The sequence below is a fragment of the Sciurus carolinensis genome, chromosome 14 (genome assembly GCF_902686445.1).
Source record: "Sciurus carolinensis chromosome 14, mSciCar1.2, whole genome shotgun sequence".
Taxonomy (NCBI): Eukaryota; Metazoa; Chordata; class Mammalia; order Rodentia; family Sciuridae; genus Sciurus; species Sciurus carolinensis.
This window is the reverse complement of record NC_062226.1, coordinates 69,553,230-69,573,886: the sequence shown is the minus strand read 5'-3', so window position 1 is coordinate 69,573,886 and position 20,657 is coordinate 69,553,230. Positions and strand designations below refer to the sequence as shown.

Below are 20,657 nucleotides of genomic sequence, written 5' to 3'. Positions count from 1 at the left end.
TGACTTGCAAAGGTGAAGGGGGGCCAAGTCAGTGAAAGGACTGAGAATTGGATGCGGAGTACCTTTGATAATGACAATGTCCTCCAGGGTCAGCATCAAGGGAGTAGCCAAGAGTCCTTGCAAATGAAGCTGATGAGAGAGAGCTGAATTCCAAAATAGTTCATCTTTCAGTTCACATGGGAGGGTGATGATGACTGTATATTTTGGAACCGAGGTCACCTCATGTTCATCCAAAAGCTTTTCTGACCAACTTAGAAAAGGTAGCTCTGAGAAACAGAATGAAAGATGATGCTTTCTCCAACATCCCCACGTCTCCTGTTCTTCTGGTCTTAAATGTGCATTTCTTCTTCTCACTCTAGCTAGCTAATACATAAATGCCCTCTGCCAAGTATAGGTTCGAGATCACTCTCTCATCAGATGCCAACTCTTAGAAACACTGAATAATGGATTCAACCGTTCTCAACATCCTTCCCAGTAGGTGAACACAAAAACCACACAGGAGGGTAATGTTAGGCATCCTATAAAGGTCCTGTAACAAATCCATTCCTCATCCTGTTTATCAGAGTAAGAAATAAACCATTCTAAGTTCAGGCTGTGGGAAGCCTGAACCTTTTAATTATTGACTAGGAAATAATTGCTATGTGGTTGGTTCCTTTTATCTCAGCTTGATAAAGTCATTTGAGCTAAAGGCTTCAATATTTATCTATCATTACTAAAAATCCAACTTGCTACAAAGTCACCTAACTGTAAATGAAAATCAAGTCAGACACGATTTTACTACACCCAAAAAGACTGGGTAAATAAGCACCATCTATTTTCTTCTTATCATACAGACATATTTTCCTCTGCAAACAAGTGGTAGCATTTTGGTAGTTCATAGAAGTTAACTTTCAGAATTATGTGATTAGATTTTTGGAGCTTTAGTTACTATTTCTTCAAATAAATAAAAAGTACTCATAAAGGGAAGAAATCTCATTCATACATGTTTTTTGTCTGTTTGTTTTGGGGGGACATTTTTGTTTGTTTTTATTTGTGTGTTTGCTACCAGGAATTGAAACCAGGGGCACTTGACCTCTGAGCCACATCCCCAGCACTTTTTATATTTTATTTTCAGACAGGTTCTCGCAAATTTACTTAGGGCCTCACTAAGTTGCTGAGGCTGGCTTTGAACTCATAATCCTCCTACCTCAGCCTCCTGAGCCACTGAGATTACAGCTGTGTGCCACTATGCCCAGATACATGTTTATTAAGATCCTCCCTGAGCCAAACACTAGGTAAAACCAGAATGTGAGGAAACAGACGAGTTAGTGTTTTCAATGCTTGTGACAATTGAGATGAAGGGATCCATGAAGAGTAAGTTCCCTGTGCTGCTCTGGGGTGGAGGGAACAAAGGAGGACTTACCGAGAAAGCGATGCACTTGCCTCAAACTTTAAAAGAGAAGGAAGAACAAAATGGCATGGCAGTGGGCAAAGAGAACGCATTTGTGAGAGGTCAAGGAATGTGGGAAATGGTAAGTAGCACATGTCCAGAAGGCAGGGGAAGGAATGTAGGCAAGAAGGAGATATTCAGAATCAGGGGCTTACACAGGTCGTAAAATCAGGAGCTGGGATATTCTTTTGCAAGCATTCAAAGTCACTAACCAATTTCAAGCAAGGGAGAGAGATGTGTGACTTTTCAATAACTGTCCTTGGGCAGGCCAGAAAATAGTCAGAGATAATCGGAGGAGGGCTGGACAGTTCACTGACTACTGCAATAGTCCAAAACAAAGAGTATGAGAATCAGAAGTAGCAAAGTAGGAATGGAGAGAAAAGAATGACAAAGAAACATTGAATGGATTTTTGTAACAAAATTCTGATTGGTGGGAGGGAGGAGTAGAAGCCTATTATTTCTAAATTTATTATTAGAGTGGTAAGTGAGTCACCTAGATAGTAAACTCAAGAAGAGCAATTTTTAGGGAAAATTAGAGAAGTTTCTATTTATACATGCCACATTTGAGTTGTGTATGAAATCCATCTGCTGATATCAATTTTTAATACAGAACTCAGAGACAATTTTTTTTTTTCCCAAAGAAAGAAGAAGAAGCCAGGCACAGTGGCACATGCCTGTAATCCCAGTGGCTCAGGAGGCTGAGGCAGGAGGATTGTAAGTTCAAAGCCAGCCTCAGCAACTTAGGAAGACCCTAAGCAACTCAGCAAGACCTTGTCTCTAAATAAAATATTAAATAGGACTGGGGATATGGCTCAGTGGTTAAGCACCCCTGGGTTCAATTCCTGTAACCGAAAAAGAAAAAGAAAATTAGAAGTGCCTAAAACTGGCAAGGGACTAATATCCAGAGTGCACAAAGAATTCCTGAAAATTAATCAAGGAATAAAAGAACCCTAAATAGAATGCAAAGGACAGGCACAGACAGTTAATAGAAAAGGAGATCCCCCAAATTGCTCAAGCATGTGAAGACATTCTTAAACTCACTAATAATATGAGATGTGAAAGATTAAAACAGCAATGGTATATTACTCTGTATCTACTTACCCTGAAAAAAAATAGAAAGCTAAACAACAAAACGTGTTGGTCTGGATTTAAGGATGCAGAGACTCAGAACTGGTAGGGAAGCACACTGGAGAGGACATTCTGGAGTGTTACCTGACTGCATTGGGTCAACACTGATTTAGTATAGACACCCACTCTGACCCAACAATTCAGCTCCTGGATACACAACTCAAAGAAATTCTCACACGCATTCACAGGGGCCTGTGCAGCAGTAACGGTCGTGGCAGGTAGCAAGAGACAGTCTGACTATGTATTGCTGAGGAAGCTGAACAGCAGTGACATGGCTGGCACTGTGGGCTGCTCTTAGGTGTGGGCAACACCTTAGGGGCACACACAGTCACCAAGAGGGTCCTGAAACACAGTCTATAGTGGGCAAAAGTAAAAAGAATTTAAGGATCAAGTACAAATTACATAGCACTAACCACAATAATTGAAGTGTATATGCAAATGAAACAATATACACAAATAAAAAGATGCACAATAAACAAATTTTTGTTGTCGTGTATGGTGGGTAAGTCAATCAGAGAAAAGAGGAATACATTAATTTTTTTAGATAATAAGAAATGGAATGTCTAGTAGATCAATTATGAAAGGACTGGTCTATGATTAACTCAACTCTGCCTGATGTCTCCCAAAGAAGGAAGAAGATGAGACTTGAAGAGAAAAAGAGCTCCAAAACACAGGCCCCTGTGCTGGTTACACTGGCTGCTCCTTGGTCACTCCCCCACAACCACCACCCCTAACCCCTAACCCCATTTCGCTCAACCCCTGCTCTCCTGCCCAGAGCAGAATCCCACAGGCTATCTGCTGGCTTCCTGGTTTGGTCAATAGGAGGTACCAGTAGGAGACTGAACAGCAAGAAAAACAAAACAGTGGGGTGTTCGACCCTCCCTGAGAAGTTCAGCTCCTTCTGAAGGCCCATCTCCCTCAAGCCAGACCTCCCTGGGCTATGGCCACCTGATCCCTCCCCTTGATCCTTCAGTCCTAAGGGATTAACAGCTTCCTGCTATTGCTAGTCCCAGAGTGCTCCCCAGTCCTTCATAATTTTGAAGGTTTCCTTAACCTCATTCATACTTGTTATAGTACAGGTTTTTTAAGTTTCTATTACAAGGTCCTCATTTGAAGCTGCCATCTCTTTCCTGCCCTGATTCTGAGTCAACTGTGACATTTGAGGACAATTAACTACTATGATAAAGGGTTTTTCTTTGTTTTTTTCCCTGTCATTTTAATAAAGGAGACATGAGCATGTGAGGCAAATTAATTCCCATAATTCTATAGCAGACGCAATGAATGGGAAGCCAGTAGTTAGACATTAACTCACATCACTGTCTCCCATTACCACTGTGCATCATGACTGATCTGAGAGATGAAATAGTCCAGATCTAAAGGATGTAGCAAGAACCAAGGTCACCACAGATCAGAAGATACTTGCATACTTGCAGGATTAACAGTGTCTGAATTCCAACAACCAGATGAGTATGTTCAAGATCAAACTACGGTACATATTTTCGATTAGAGATTGGCAACAAATAGTTATAAACTACAGTCTCAGGAATAAGTATTTTCACATGTGTTATATGGGTCATTTCTAATCCCAGCAGCATAGCCAGATCCAGCTGCATGATTTTGCTCTTTGGTCCTAATCATGACCTCCTGGGATAGTCCTTCCCTGGCTACCCTATCTAAGCAGGATGCTCTCTCCCCATCAATTATTACTGCACCAAGTTCACTTTCCCCTACCCTGTGTTACAATTTGCATTTCTGTAATTTTTCTTTATTTTTTAATTCTTTGTCTTCCCCATTAGACTAAAAATTCTACCATGGTAGGGGACCATGTATAGGACACAGAAGGTTCTTGGTAACTATCTCCTGAGTGAATAAATGGTGGGAAACAAGGTTGGCACAAAGAGCAAAGAAAGGGTAGGAGAGAACCTATTCCCTCACCGCCATGTTTATGGGTGTGGACCTTCCATGGCCTTCCTCAGAGTCAAAACTCTTCTTAGATCTGGCTCCTCTGGATATCTCCAAGGATGCTGGCCTTGTTTGAGAGTGCAAATATCCCCAGTGAGCAGGGTTCAAGCCTGCGTGTTTGCCTTGTTTTGCACAGCATTTGGCACAGCCCCAAGCACAGATGGGTGCTTCATAAATATTATTGAAGGATGATGACATAGAGGATTATTTAATACCTCTACAAGGGGTGGAGACAAACTTCAGGCTACAAATATACTTTGAATGAGTTTTACTTCTCAAATCATGTGAACCAAAATACTTTCTGCAACAAAGACTCATCTGCAACCACAAATCAGACACATTCAGAATGACAAAGCCCCAAAAGAATGCCATTTTCAGGGCTGAAACTTTTATTATTCTGGGGTAAATGGAATCCTTGTTCTAGTGACACTGTAAGAGTAGAACTAAAAGACACAGAAAGTCTTCCCTCTGGGAAACAACAATTATCTGTGAACAATGAAAGTTTGTCTGAATAATTCATCAGTTTCAAAGGTGCAGACCCCCCTTATTCTGGAATCCCAGGAGATAGGCAAGTGGGTCATTTAATGTGTCTCAGCTACTCAATTGTTATTCTTTGGGGGCCTGCCATTTGTGGACATAATCCTATGATTTTATTAATTTAAAAAATACGTTATCTGGGAAACCACTGACAAGATCGACATATTGAGACTGCATTTATTTTACCTAGGAAGAATACAACTTATGAAGTGTCCATCATGAGAATCCACTTGGGAGTTGAACAACAGATCAAATACCCAAAACAAATCACCACGTCAGAGCCCCACAGAATTCTGAATCCCAACCAGCAAGCATGAATAATCCTTTTAAATGGTCACTTACATATCAGAACAGGTCCTTTGTGAGATTTCTAAGCAAGGCCTCTGGTTTCTGACTGACACAGAGATTTATAAGGAAGGGGGGATAAAGTGAAATCAAGAAGTACTGGGAAATTTCCACAAGAAAAGAGGACAAATGGTTTTTGTTGTCAAAATAAAACCAGCCTCTCTTGGCCATGGTTAGAAAAGTTGCTGGCTACCCCACAGGAGGGTTGGGCAATATTCTCAACTGTTTTTTTTTTTTTTTTAATAATTTTAGTTGTTGATAGACTTTATTTTTTTTTTATGTATTTATATGTGGTGCTGAGAATCAAACCCAGTGCCTCACACATGCTAGGCAAGTGCTCTTCCACTGAGCCACAACCCCAGCCCCTCTCAATTGATTTTTCAGGGATCAGTTGTAATTCTGGGCAGATACATTAGAAAACTACATCAGAAGACCTAGTTTCAAATTCTGTCACTTTCTAATGAGCTGTGGGACCTTGTACAAGTCAACCTCTCTGATCACTGGTTCAACATCATTAATCTAGAGATAAAATTATTACTGAGATCTAGTGAAATAACTATGAAAATTCTCTCTACATTATAAGATTAGGTATACATGTGCAAGGTATTATTATTAAATAAAATTAATTATTAATATTAATATAATATTAATTATTAATATTATTAATAATATTAAGTAAAATATGTAGCACTCAGGATCTTATATGACTAAGTTCTCAATTTCTAAAGATGGTCCCATTCTTTGCTTCATTCTGTACAATTTTACTGAGCTTTTTTTAAAAATATGAAGGATATAAGCAAAGGCAATTGGACTCACATGCCCTGCTCTTTAGTACTAGTATGCAAGAATCTTAAATTGTGTTTAGTTCACCATTATGGGCCTGATGTCAATATCACTCAAGAAGAAAAGTAGAGGCATCTGATGAAAGAATATAAGTTTTTTAAATTATTAGTAGCCAATAGTTAGAAAATTATATTTATAAAACCATTCCATCTACAATCACATCAAAATGTAGAAAATAGAAATATATTTTCACAAAAATTGTGAGACTTTTGTACCAAAAAACACAAAATATACATAAAAGAAATTAAAGAAAATCTAGATACAGAGATATACCACATTTATGGATTGAAAGACTTGATATTATTAAAATGTAATTCTCCCAAAATGGTTCTACAGATTCAACAAAAAATCAAAATCCCAACAGGTTCTGGTAGAAATTGACGTGTTGCTACTAAAATATATGTAGAAATGCAGAGGATCCAGGAGGGATGGATGGATGAGGGAACACACACACACACACACACACACACACACACATACACACACACACAACAAAGAAGAAAAAAGTACTGGTAGATTTGCCTGATTTCAATGTAATATAAAGATAACAAATAAATAAAGATCAACAAATAAATTCAGGGAGCACAATAGAGAATCCTGAAATAGATACACATATATATGGCCAACTGATTTTTTAACTGCTACCTCATACCATATGTAAAAATTAATAGGAATCATAAACATAAATGAAAAGTTAGAACAGCAATGATTCTAAGAGAAAAAACATCTTTCTGATGTTGGAGTAAGTAAATATTTTTCATAGAAGATGAAAATATACATAATATAATAAAAATATTACTAAACTGGACTTCATAAAAATTTAAAACTTACTCATCAAAAGACAAATAAGAAAATAAAAAGCAAGCAACAGGCAGGGAAAATATTTGCAACATATATATATGATAAAAGACTTGTCCAAAAAATATAAAGAACCTCTACAAATCAATAATAAAAAAACCCAATGATCTCAACTTTAAAAATGAGCCAATACATTCTCAATATATGCCAAAAGAAGTTACACACATGGCCAGTAAACATGAAAATGCGCTCAACCTCACTAGTAATTGAGACGATGTAAATCTAAACAATAATGAAATAATATTTTATGCTTTCTAGAATAGCTAAAATAAAAAGTCTAGCCCCACCAAATGTTGTTAAGCATATGAAACAACTGAACTTCTCATAAATAGAAATTAAGAGTGTAAAATAAAAAACAGGTATTTTATTGTAAAACTAAATATACATCTAGCCTATGACTACCATTCCACCCCTTGATATTTACTCAGGAGTAATGAACATGTGCCCACAAAAACACTATCATATAAAAGTGCTATAGCATTATGATTCGGAATAGTTAATAATTGGAAACGGTCAAAATGTCCATCAATGGGAGACTGGAAGAACAAATTGGGATAAACTCATGTATTCATATACCACACAGCAACAAAAAGAGATGAATTACTGACCCATACTATGGACATGAATGAATAAAAATGTATATATTAAGTGAAAAAAGTCATCAACAAAGAAGTACACAGTATATGATTCCATTTGTGTGAAATTTAAATCAGGCAAATACACAGTGATAGAAACTGCAGCAATCATTGTCTATGGGGACATGGGTGATGGAAACCCAGGTGGTGGCTATATGGGTGTATACATTTCTCATAACTCAGTGAATTGAATGCTTAAGGCCATGCATTTCACTCATACAAATTTTTACTTGATAAATGATTAAATGAATAACATTATGAGAAAAATAACCACACAATCCAGAAGGTGGGATTCTCCAGGACAACTGATCAAGTCTCTTCAAAAATCACTGTCACTAAATACAAGAGAAAAGAACTGTGCTAGATGAAGAAAGGACGTAAGAGATAAAACCAGAAGCAACAGGTTGTCTTGGATGGAATCCTACCATAAAGACATTTTGGGGACACCCAGGGAAAATTCAATACGATCTTGGTTTCAGAAGCCACAAAAATGAATTAATAGAACATTGGAGATTGTTAATGGACAATAAAAAACATCTTACAAGCAGTATGTTCTTTCTGAGCTCCTTTTGGCACTGAATAACATACATACATACGTATTATGTATATTACATTATGTATTTTAGTTATATGTGTACAATGTGTATTATGAAAGATATTCCATAAGGAATATAAATTTTCTTATTTGTTTTTCTGTGTTCTCCAACTTTTCACCATGCATATGTCCTGCTTCTGTAATAATATATGCTGTTTTAAAATATTAGACTCAAATTCACGGTTTCATAAGTCATGGTAAGAGATGCTAGGAAGGGTAGGGAAAGGAGATTCACTTCACAGGGGTCAACTACGTTGATCAGTCTCCTGTTGGGCAATTCCATCACTATTTCATATCATTCTCACAATCAACCATGCTGTTTTTACAGAGCTAACGAAGGTACAAGCAAACTTTTATAAATAATTTGACCTCAATCTCCATCCTCCTTACTACTTCACTTACATATACTTTGATATTCAGTCAGTAAGTTCTTTTACTAAACATTTGTGAAGTACTTACTACGTACCAGGTGTTCTGGTAAATGTGTTTCATGAGTCACCTCATTCATACCTCATAATGATCCGTGTCGGGATGATATCATTATCCCCATTTTATAGGTAAGCAAAGGAAGGCACAGAGATCAAATAAGAAATAAGAAACAAGTTCAGGCCAACTGCTCTGCATGCCTACCCAGTAAACCGTACCATGCCTCTAAGTTCCTATGCTTTCAACATGCTCACAGGTGGTTAGGGGAGGATGAGTGCCAGCTGCTGACAGAGGGGATGTTAACATCAGAGGTTCATCATAAAGTTTTTAACAGTGACATCCTTGCTTACCTGTCGAGGGCTGTGCTGGTTGGCATACTTCTCCCGAACCCTCGAACTCCTGTCTGACGGAAATATGGAATGCAAGCGAGGTTGGCAGCAATGATAGCCAGGGAGTCAGAAGGACTCACAAAGAAGCCATTTTGGCCTAGGATCATATAACGGTCCTGTGGGAAGGAATGTGTGAAAATTATCAGACAGAAGCATCTGCTGCGAGCAGCCCAATCCCATAATCATCTCAAGCCACTTTACTGTCATCTTGCATTTAAACATCCTAAAACAATTTGAATCAGGTCAAAGAGAGCATGGGAATCCTTATAAATCCCTGAATATCAAGGGTCCAGAATCTTGACACAACGAGCAATGTGTTCCACCTGTTGAGATGTGCATGACTGCTTCATGCTTCGGTAGCCTCCATAGCTTTAACTCCAGCTTCCTTCCAAATGGAATGGAGAGCAGAGATTATTGCTGAATAGGTTCCTAACAGGGTGTTTTCAATAAAACCAGCTATAAATAAAGATTTATTGTATAAATATTTTATAAAAGAAATAACTTCTTTATAACATATGTTAATCTGAAACTAAAAAAAGTAGTGACTGTTTAATTGCAATATTTAGCCATTAAAGAGAACAGATGCAGAGCCAGTTAGGGTCCAGATGCCCCATGCATGTCAGCTCCAGATGTGTTCATTAATTCTCTGGTTTTCAATGCTTGACTCAAAACATGTAAAAGAGTCATTAGACAGAAAACTTTCCTACTTACCCCATCAGCATCAAATGCAGCTCCAAATCCATATTCTCCTCCTTTCATGGCTTCCAAAAGGGTTGTTGCATATGTCAGATTTGGGTCAGGATGCTGCCCTCCAAAGTCTTCCAGGGGAACACAGTTTATTGCAGAATTGGCTGGAGCTCCCAGCTCATCACACAGAACTTTTCTTACATAGGGTCCCATAACTAAAAAGAAGAAAAGGAAAAAGACATACAATGATGTGAAATATCTGCAGAATCCTCTCCCCTTGGTATTTTTGTGCTGGTAAGAACAAGCAAGCCCACTTAATCACACAGAATAAAAAAGATAAATTTTATAGGCTTTTCTAAGACACAACAGAAAATAATATTCACTTTTATTACATTTATTGAGCATCTATGTGCCAGTGACTGTGTTTGGTATAAAGAAGATATAGTCAATAATTCTGCAGACAAAGTTTTTCTCCCCAAATTTTTCTAATATGTTGCCTGAAAGAAATCAACCATCTAAAAATGATTCATTATCTGCTGTTTTTCATGCATTAAATGCTTTAGCCGAATATAGGCAAAAGCACTAGTAGGTTCTACAGTGTCCTTTGTGTAATCGTTGAACATTGCCAAAGGCATAATTAAACACTGTAAACCACTGAAGTAATATATAAAAGTAAGCACATTTTGCAAAATACGTGCAAGGAATAGTATTTCCCTGTTCCCTGGAACGGAATGCCTAATATAGAACTACTATCCTAGGTATTAAAGAGATAGAGGCAAAACACATAATTTGTACATTCCTGGTCCCTTAATCTGATTGTGGAATGAGTCAGATCTACAGATGAGAGACTGGGTTGGTAAAATTAAAGAGGTGCCATTCCAAGCACATTTATAAAATAATTAGATCCAATGACTTAAGAGAAGCAATGAGCTCAGGTAAAGCTTCCAGGAGGAAGCAGCATTGCTGAGGAAACTTGAAGAAGAATATATATTTGACATGGGTGGGAGAGTTCCAACCAAATGGAAGGAATGTTATGAGTTGGGGAACAGAACCTGCAGTAGCACATTAGGCACAGTTGAGTACCACCATGTAATCCTGTTAGCTGAGATGTATGTAAATTATCATTTTCATATATTTTCCACTAACATAGTACAGTCCTCAAATAGTAAACATTTTTTGTTTTTGTCGTTGTTTGAATTTTGATTGCCTAGTACACATTTCTCTTCCTCTCCTAGCAGTATTTTGGGGTTTCTTCTGATAAACCACTTTCTTCTCCATCTCAATTAATATGGTATGAAAGCAGCTAAATTCCACTGCACCCAAGGCTAAGGAGGTGACCTAGGTCTACCCAATTGATGTCCTTTGTCCCCCAGCCAGAGTGATTGATTCAGAGATTGACATCGCATAAGCCTGCTAATGAGGCTCAAAATCAGAAATATTGTTCCAACTCTTTGGAAAGAGGAGCTATTTTCTCTAGGCCATGTAAAGCTAAGGTAAACACCTAGAAGATCTTTTTCTGGGGGAATTTAATCAGCTCAAAAGGAAAGAGCAAAGCAGCCCAGTCAGAAGCCCTTAGACTTAAGCCCATAGAGGATCCAACCCTCAGGGCTCAGAGCTCTCAGCCAAGAACCACTGAAATTTTGAGGAACACAATTAACATAAGTGTGAAACCAACAAAGAGTAAAAAGAAACCTAGAGGAAACAAATTATACAGAGAGAAGAAAAGTTTTAAAAATCCCACTCCTCGGCTTATACCCAAAGGACTTAAAATCAACATAGTACAGTGATGTAGCCACATCAATGTTTATAGCAGCTCAATTCACCACAGCTAAACTATGGAACCAACCTAGACGCCCTTCATCAGATGAATGGATAAAGAAAATGTAGTATATCTACATAACGGTACATTACTCAGCCTTAAAGAAGAATGAAATTATGGCATTTGCAGGTAAATGGATGGAATTGGAGAATATCATGCTAAGTGAAATAAGCCAAACCCAAAAAACCTAAAACTGAATGTTTTCTCTGATGATGCCGATCCATAATGGGAGGTGGGGAGGATGGAAGAATGGAGGAACTTTGGATTGGGCAGAGGGAAGTGGGGAAGGGAAGGGGTGTCAGGGTAAGAAAGATTGTGGAATGAGATGAACATTATTACACTATAGACATGTATGATTATACTATCAGTGTGACTCTGCCCCATGTACAGCCAGAGAAAAGAAAAGTTGTGCTCCATTTGTGTATAATGTGTCAAAATGCATTCTACTGTCATGTATAACTAATTAGAACAAATTTTAAAAAGTGAAAAAAATGAAAAAATATATCAATCTTATTCTAATAGAGATGAACAAGATAGAGTAGAATGGCTGAGATTGAAAAGGCTGACAATACCAAGTGTTGTCAAGGATGCAGAGACATTGCATGTGGTATAAATGGTACATCTACTTTGGGGAAAAGTTTAATAGTTTCTTACATAGTTAGACATACACATGACATCTGACTCAGCAATCTCACTCCTACAAGCTTACCCAAGACAAATGGAAACATATGTTCCCCAAAAAGACTTGTTTGTAAATATTCATAGCAAGGTTATTCAAATAGTAAGAAACTAGGGATAAAAGTCTCATTTCCATCAACCAGTGAATGGATAAACAAACTGTGGTACATCAATACAATGAAACACTACTCTGCAATAACAAGAAACAACTTCTGATACAACACCATGCCTGCATCTCAAAAACATGCCCAATGACAGAAACTTAAAGTAAAAGCCTACAAACTTTATGCTTCCCTTTCTATGGCTTTCTGGAAAAGGCAAAATTATGGAGACAGAAAGCAGAGGACTGGTTTCCAGGGGCTGGGGGTTGGGGAATGACTGCATAGGCCCGTGAAGGGAACTTTACATGGTATGAAGTCAGCGATGGTCATCAGTGAACAGTCAACCTGGAGTTGTGTATTCATATTTAGTGACAGGGTAGATAAATACCCAAAGAAAGAAGAGTTGAAAAGTGTTGAATCTTGAAAGGAAGAAATTGAGAGGAGAAATGAGAAATCAGAAGATTTTCTTTTTCACAACAAACTTTGAATTATTGGATTATTTAAATTATGGCATGTGCTGTGATCACAAACACATACATAAATACAGTCATAATCCACTCCACACTCTCACAGACATAGCCTCCAACTCATTTATTCAACTGCTGTTCTCATTTACATTAAAAGAAAGAAATTAGAGTCCTGAAGTTTTCCAGAGCCTTCCAAATACCTGAACATACACAAGTTGTGTGATTATTGGTGAATCCAACCTTCCTCAAAATCTCAGAAACCCAACATGTGGAGAGGTCCGCTTAACATTTCTCACTCACCAATTTGTGGAAAACCACTAGCTCACCTCCATGCATTGCATCAACGCGGATCTTCAGCTGGCCGGGCCCAGTCAGCAAACTCTTGATGGCATTAAAGTCAAAGATGGTCCGGAGGAGGTTGAGATAGATATCCACAGGGTCCACAATCTCCACTGACATAAAAAAATCAAACAGGGATGTCAATGACCATACCCAGGAAAAAGACTTAGAATCTAACTACCCTACTTGCATGAAATCCTGACCTCAATTCCACAATAATCCCATGTGTTACCTGGAAAGTACAGGGTCCCTTTGTAGACAAAAATCACAAATCCAGGTATAACCAAGATGCTACAAACTTCTCAGATCATCAATGAGTAAAATAATATCAAATTATAAATTCATATTTACAAGTGAAAAATTAACCATAAGAATAATTTAAGATAAAAATGTGCCCTGTCACCAGCACCCTCAACTTCTTTTCACCATCTCTCTCCCTCAAAATGCACACGTATCAATGTTAACAGGCATCTTGGCATATCCAGTAGCCTTTCCTGTGGGGACTGGCCAAATAATGACTCAGCTGGTGTGAAACAAATAACAGAGTGACCTCAATAATGACCCCTATTTTCCAAATGCCATTGTGCCCACCAGATCAAGTGCAGAATTAATGATGACAGTTATATTCCTGAGTTTGCAGGAAATGTCTTTTGTACCCAATCTAGCAGCCAATTTTCAGGTAAATACCAAATATCTGAAAGTCCTCACTAAACACAAATACTTTCCAGGGTCTGGCACCACCCAATGACCAGAAATTCAGAACAAGTCTTTTCCACTTATTTGAAATCTGAAAAACCCAGAACACACCATATTTTCCACACTCAGCATCAGCATATAATTCATTCTCACAAAATACATTTTCTAAAAGTAATAAATAGCTGACTCTTGAGGAACTAAAATTTTACCCAGGGGTCTTGCTTTTTAAATTTGTAGTTAAAATTTAAAACATATATATATATATAATATTTTTTTTTTTTTTTTTTTTTTTTTTTTTTTTTTTTTTGCGGTGCTGGGGATTGAACCCAGGGCCTTGTGCTTTAAAACATAGGTATATTGTTTTTCAATTTTTTTCCAAATACATAACACTTTGGAGCCCTGACATGCTTAAATCTGCACTGGAGATGTTACCAGTTCACCTTCAATCATTTTCAGAACAATCAGATACAATATTTAATGGATGAGATTTTAATATGTGATATGAAATTTTCCCTTCATTTAGTCAAATACATATCTAAAAATTCTTTTCTTTACATTTAAATCAAAGTATATATGTCCATTAAAATTTAATGTAATTACTTTAAGGAACAAGGCATGTTTTTAATTACCTTTTGAAATGAGGGGGATATTAATCTAGAAAACAATTAAACATTAATCCCCATGAACTATAGACCTAAAATGGTTAAAATGGTTATACTTTATGCTATGCAAATTTTATGTCCTATGTTGCCACAATAAAAATGAATCTACAAAATAAAATGTATGCTCTGAGTATTTCAGAAGTTTTACTCAATAATATAGGATAGTATTTTTGGCAGTTTCATTCTGGTTCTTTAATTCCTGAACTACTTTCCTAAAGACATTTGGTATTTACAACAGCTAACACATAGTACCAAACAGATATGTGAAAAAACAAGGAAACAAGAAGTCCTTGAAAATTCCAAGTTTATATCTAATACTTCATGTTCTTGACACATTAAGGTGACACACCAAGGACTAATTTGCTTCCAATTAACTCAAGTCTTACTCAATGCTTCAAACAGCAAGAATGTAGTACACAGATGATTTCAAAAGATTATCTCCAAATGCTCCTTGGAGCCAGGAAAGCCTCCACAGGCACCCTAATTAGCAGCAGCACTTTAGAAAAGTCATCCAACTCACAATATGACTGCAGCAATGAGCTCAAACCCTAAGCTCACCAAAGACCTGGGACTCTTCAACAACTATAAGCAATACCAAAAATATTTTGACAATACCAAAAATAAATAAACTGCTTCCCAATAGTAATGCCCAATACACCTCAGTCATCTGGTAGCCCAGTCCCTCCAAACATATGTAGTCAACCATATTCAAATCTTTTTTTTTCCTATAACATATCCCTTGTCCTCAGTTGTCTAGCCATTCCAAGTGTGTGCACACCTGTCCATGCACTTACTCTTAACTAGATTAATAAAAACAGGCACATGGTTTCAATGAATTTCTGCTCACTAGCTGAGCAAACCATTAACTCCAAATTTTTAAGAAAAATTTGGTAACATTGGCCCAACACAATGGCCCTCTGGACAGTCCATTTTAAGCTTTTCCTTGTCTCTAAAATATCAAGAGGCCAAGAACCAAGAATTTTTTCTTTTTTAGCTAAGTTAAATGACTTGTACATGGATAGCATCTTAACACAAACTGTATTGAATCTTGTAGGGTCACTAAAAGAATAAACATGTTAGTTTTGATGCTACTTAAATGCCTTCTGGGGAAAAACAGTAGGATAATATAAAAGCAAAAAATGATATACACACGGTACTAATGTTGCTATATGGTTCAAAATTAACCTATTAAATAGGTTATATTCTGAGTACTTCAGAAGTTTTATTTACTCTGTTATTTATTATTTATCAATTTCATTCTAATTTTTGAATTCTTGAACCACTTACCTAAATATATTTGGGAATTAGTGAATTTCTTTGTAAAATCTCCTAACTATGCTTGGTATAGAGTCAGTGATCAGTTATTGTGCATTAAATTAGTTTGAACAGTGGTGCACGCCTATCATCTCAGTGGCTCTGGAGGCTGAGGCAGGAGGATCACAAGTTCAAAGCCAGCCTCAGCAAAAGCAAGGCATTAAGCAACTCAGTGAGACCCTATCTCTAAATAAAATACAAAACAGGGCTGAGGATGTGACTCGGTGATCAAGTGTCCTTGAGTTCAATCCCAGTACTCAGGGGAAAAAAAAAAAAAAATCAGGCTGAACAGCATGCTTCTGGCTTGCAAAATAAACCTGTGGCTCCCATAGGAAATTTAATGAACTGATTGACTTGTTTGTTCTCTTCTTAAGTATATAAGGTATTCTAGCACCTTCACCCTAATTGCTTAGAAAACCAAAAGCAGTTTTTAGCAATTTTCCAGGAATGATATGATGACGTCAACCATAGAACTTTACCTACACAGAAAATAATAGAATTCAGAAGCAATTTTTGAAAGTGTCCAATTCTGGCTATCATGGCTGATTTCATATCTCTCTGTACTACATACAGTTGCCACATGTTTATCCACAGTCACTCTTTAGATTGATAATTCAATAATTTTCCCGAGTGTACTCCCCTGCAAAACCACTGATCACCAGCTAGGACAGCCCTACTCCAACCATGCACACCTGGACTCCAAGGTATGCACCCCACTTGGAAGGTACTCCCATCCATGGGGCTTTTCTGACTTCTTCAAAATATATGTAATCTGTATATTACCTCTGAATGGTTTGAATTTGTTCTCCAGGTCAAATTCTTGTCTTCCTAGTCGAGACAGGTCAATTCGAAGATCAGGACATATGGCATACTCCTCAATCGTTTTGCTGATCTGATAGATTTTGTCTGAGACAACATCTGGTGCAGGACCTATAATTTGAACATCCAAAACACATTTTTTTTACGTCTCAGGAATTTCAATCAGAGAAATATTACCATCCTCCTCCAAGATGGAGAAAGATTTATTTGGTCTCTAAACAATGAACAATCATTGACAGTTCAATTATCCTGAGTGTTTCTTAGGCTGTATGCACCCACTATGGAGGAAATTTGGTCAACCTCACCTGCTCTATACAGACAAATAACCCACGTTTGTTTGTTTTAATCCACTTCTAGGCAATGATACATCTGCCCTAAAAATAGTTTCACACCTGCTAGGGAGACCCGGTTATGTAATCAGCTTTATTCAGGATATGAGACACAAACAGGATATGCATCTGACACAAGTGAGGGATTCCAGATTCAAATCACAGCTTCCCAAGTGCACCTAGAGAAAGAAAATCTGATTTCTAACCCCAGTTCTGCTCCCTCCTTGATGTGTAAGCTTAGCCAGGTGAATCATTTCCCCCAGTTCACACTCCTGGTCACACCTCAGCAGGCCCAGTAGACAATTAAGGAGTGATAGACCTTAAATGCATCAAACATGGAATCAATCAATAGTTGCTCTCTCCTTGCTTTTCTTCTTTTAATATGCATGTCTTAATGTAAGCCTCTTTGGGTATTTTTTACAAGAGGGCTGGGAGTTAAAAAAGTACAGTGAAATATCTAATATATTAAAGAAATAGTTTTATATAGAAACATTATTTACAAAGTTGCTTATTATAACTTTCTACTAGACAGAAATTGTTTCTTGATTTGTTTTAGATGTCAGTCCTTAGGGCTGCACTATCCAATACAACAAGCATGAACCATATCTGGCTATTGGACATTTGAAATGTGGCTAGTCAAATGGAGATGGGCTGCAGTTACAAAATGCACATCAAAATTTTAAGAGTTGGGGCTGGGGTTGTGGCTCAGTGGTAGAGTGCTTGCCTAACACATGTGAGGCACTGGGTTCAATACTCAGCATCACAAAATTAATAACTAAATAAATAAAAGTATTTTAAAACTACAAGTTAGTATAAAATACAATAGTTTGCCCTCAATTTTATATTTATAACAAGTTGAATATTTATGATATAGCACATTAAATAAAATATACTATTAATTTCACTTATTCCTTTATACACTTTTAATGTGGCTACTAGTAAATTTAAAATTATACATGTGATTCATAATATATTTCTTTTGGACAATGCCACTTTTGAGTACAGCCCCATTACTATCTCCCAAAAATGTCTGTAAAAAGGCATGGCAATGGACAGTCTGATAGATTTCACCAACAACTATCTCCTTGTATAGGAAAAGTGAAAATCTCAAAGTGTCCTTCTCCTTCACTCCTTATTGCTTTTTATCCTTCACAAAACATAAAAAAATGCAAGTAGCCCTAGCATTTTTTTTATGTTTGCCAGATGTATGAATATGCCCTTGCACCCTCTATGCCTGCAGCATCACAGCATGATCTCTGGTTGTGTTGATCATTTTTAAGAAGTTCCTGAACTTTAAAAACCAAACACAGTGGTTCTAGAATACTACATAATTCTCTGTGGTGCTGCACAACCATCCATGTCGAAAATCTCATTGTTCAACAACTTCTGAATTCCTTGGCAACTGCCAAGTCCCTTATAACACTGCCACTCCAATGACTTTCCTCTTCATTTTACTTTAATCGCTGCCTGGCACAGTCATAACTTAGCTGTTTATAGCTCTTAAAAATCTTTCTTTTGAAAATATCAAATTTGAATCTCTGCAGTCCATAAATTCTTTATCATTTATCCACCTGACTCTGAATCCACTCCTCACTCCTATACTAGTGGCTGTCATCACTTGATCAATCTCAGGCCATCAGCCAATTCTAATTTCTTGTCCCAGATAGGACTCTGTGATCAACCATTTGAGCCCTGCCTTTATTAGCATCAGAACTCAAGGCAACAAGTATGGAAACTTGCATAGAACACATTTCATACTTCATATGGAGTTTAGCACTCAAAAAAGCAGAAGAAGAATTATTACCTTCTTTTTCCAAATGGAGAAACTGCAATTGGAAAAGATGATATGACTTAGTGAAGGTCACATCACAGAGGCTACGTTGGAATTGTGAGAGGCTGATGTTAGCTCAGACACTCGTCACCACCCCCTGATGCTCCGCCATGCTCACAATGCCTTTTGCCACTCTCAATACACCACCATCATCTGCCCCCATCTCTACCTTTCCCAGTCTCCCAGACACTGAAGGAAGTTGTGAAATCACACACACTGGGTTTCTGTAAGTATGAGGCTGCTTACCAGGATCCTCACAACTTCTCAAGACTCCTCAACAAATTTCCCAGAGCATATTTACAAAACATCACCAGTTATCCCAAGTTCCTTCTCTGTTCTTGCCCAATTATGTTGGAAATGAGCTTTTCTTCATAATTTTTTGAACAGATGCAAGCCAACTACTTCCCCAAATTTCCATTCTGCACCTTTTAAAGCTACATCTGTACCCATTTTTGTCTTCTCCTTCATAAGTCCTCTGCTTGCCTAGAGACTAGATTTTAAACTAGCTTCACAACTTACTTCATGCTATTGGTCAAGTAATTTTTAATCATTCAATTCTCTATCAGTTTGTTATGAGAATTCAATGAGACAACATATGGAAAGTACTGAGCCTGGTCACTGACCCATTATAAGTGTTCAAAACATTGGCATTTTTTTCATGGTTTCCATTTCTCCTCCACTTAGAAACACGCTTTAAATGGTCCTGTCCTCTGAATATGTTTTAAAAGCCATATAACTCCAAATATGTCCCATTTCCCTGTGCCTATTAATGTTACAGAGAATTGTTTTTTTATCCACTAGATTTATCTACATAACACACAATCTGAAGAGATGATTGCCTGCAACTTCAGAAGAGGGATGCTATAGTAAAACCAACTAAATCTCTCTATACCATTAGGAAGGTAATTTCATGAATGATGCCAATACATGCGAACATGAAGAATTCAATGCTAGAGCCTAGGACTTAGGCTAAAAATCATTTGTCTGTCCCTGAGGAACAGTATGCCCTTCCACAATAACGCAGCCTCTCAGGAGTACAATTACATCTGTAAAATAAAAGGAATGGTCTAGATGACCTTCAGATTGTATTCCAACTTTAAAATCCAAAGGCCTCCCATATCAGGTAAGCATCAACTATTCACTATAGCGCAGGAAGCAAGCAACCAACCAAATGGGTCCAAAAGCCCAATACGTCACTTCCTCATCTCATCATCTTGGGCACCTCACGAATTTTCTTGAGGCAATTCCTCTCTGCCTTGCTCATCTACCATCAGAGGGTCCTGGTAAGTCTATGATAATATAAGAGGAAAGAAATCGCACTTGTGGAATATTCTGAATCACATACCTCCATTGGCAACATTAAACTTCACTCCAAACTCTCCCCCTGGTCCTCCAGGACAGTGGCTAGCTGTTAGAATAATTCCACCAGTCGCCTTGATCTTCCTGATAATGCAGGAAACGGCAGGAGTTGATAAGATGCCATTCTGGCCAATAATCAGTCGTCCAATCTAAACCATTCAGAAGAAAGAAAAAAAAAAATCAATCCAAGTTACATGGAATTGAAGGCATTTAATATACAGTGCCCAAGACTCTGTTAACATACAATCAATCACTTAACCGAAGGAACTGAATGGGCTTTAGGTTGGGGTGGGGGGAAGGGTAGAGAGAATTTGGGGCCCTGTCCAAATCTAGTAGTCCATTATTAGCCTATAAATAGGATACGGCTCATTGATCTTCAGTAGTTTAAAACATCTGCTTTAGATAACCA

The 20,657-nt window shown here is 37.5% G+C and overlaps 1 protein-coding gene across 1 annotated transcript in view; it reads right to left on the bottom strand.

The window, feature by feature from the left end:
* The window catches only part of Pgm5 (phosphoglucomutase 5), a 181,977-nt gene that overhangs the window by 144,076 nt on the left and 17,244 nt on the right, over nucleotides 1–20,657 (bottom strand). Inside the window, exons 2-6 of the mRNA XM_047524436.1 lie at nucleotides 20,235–20,397; nucleotides 16,694–16,840; nucleotides 13,226–13,351; nucleotides 9,859–10,049; nucleotides 9,109–9,263 (exon numbers count right to left, since the gene is read on the bottom strand). Of these exons, the coding sequence (XP_047380392.1) occupies nucleotides 9,109–9,263; nucleotides 9,859–10,049; nucleotides 13,226–13,351; nucleotides 16,694–16,840; nucleotides 20,235–20,397 (782 nt within the window). The remainder of the gene's footprint in view (nucleotides 1–9,108; nucleotides 9,264–9,858; nucleotides 10,050–13,225; nucleotides 13,352–16,693; nucleotides 16,841–20,234; nucleotides 20,398–20,657) is intronic.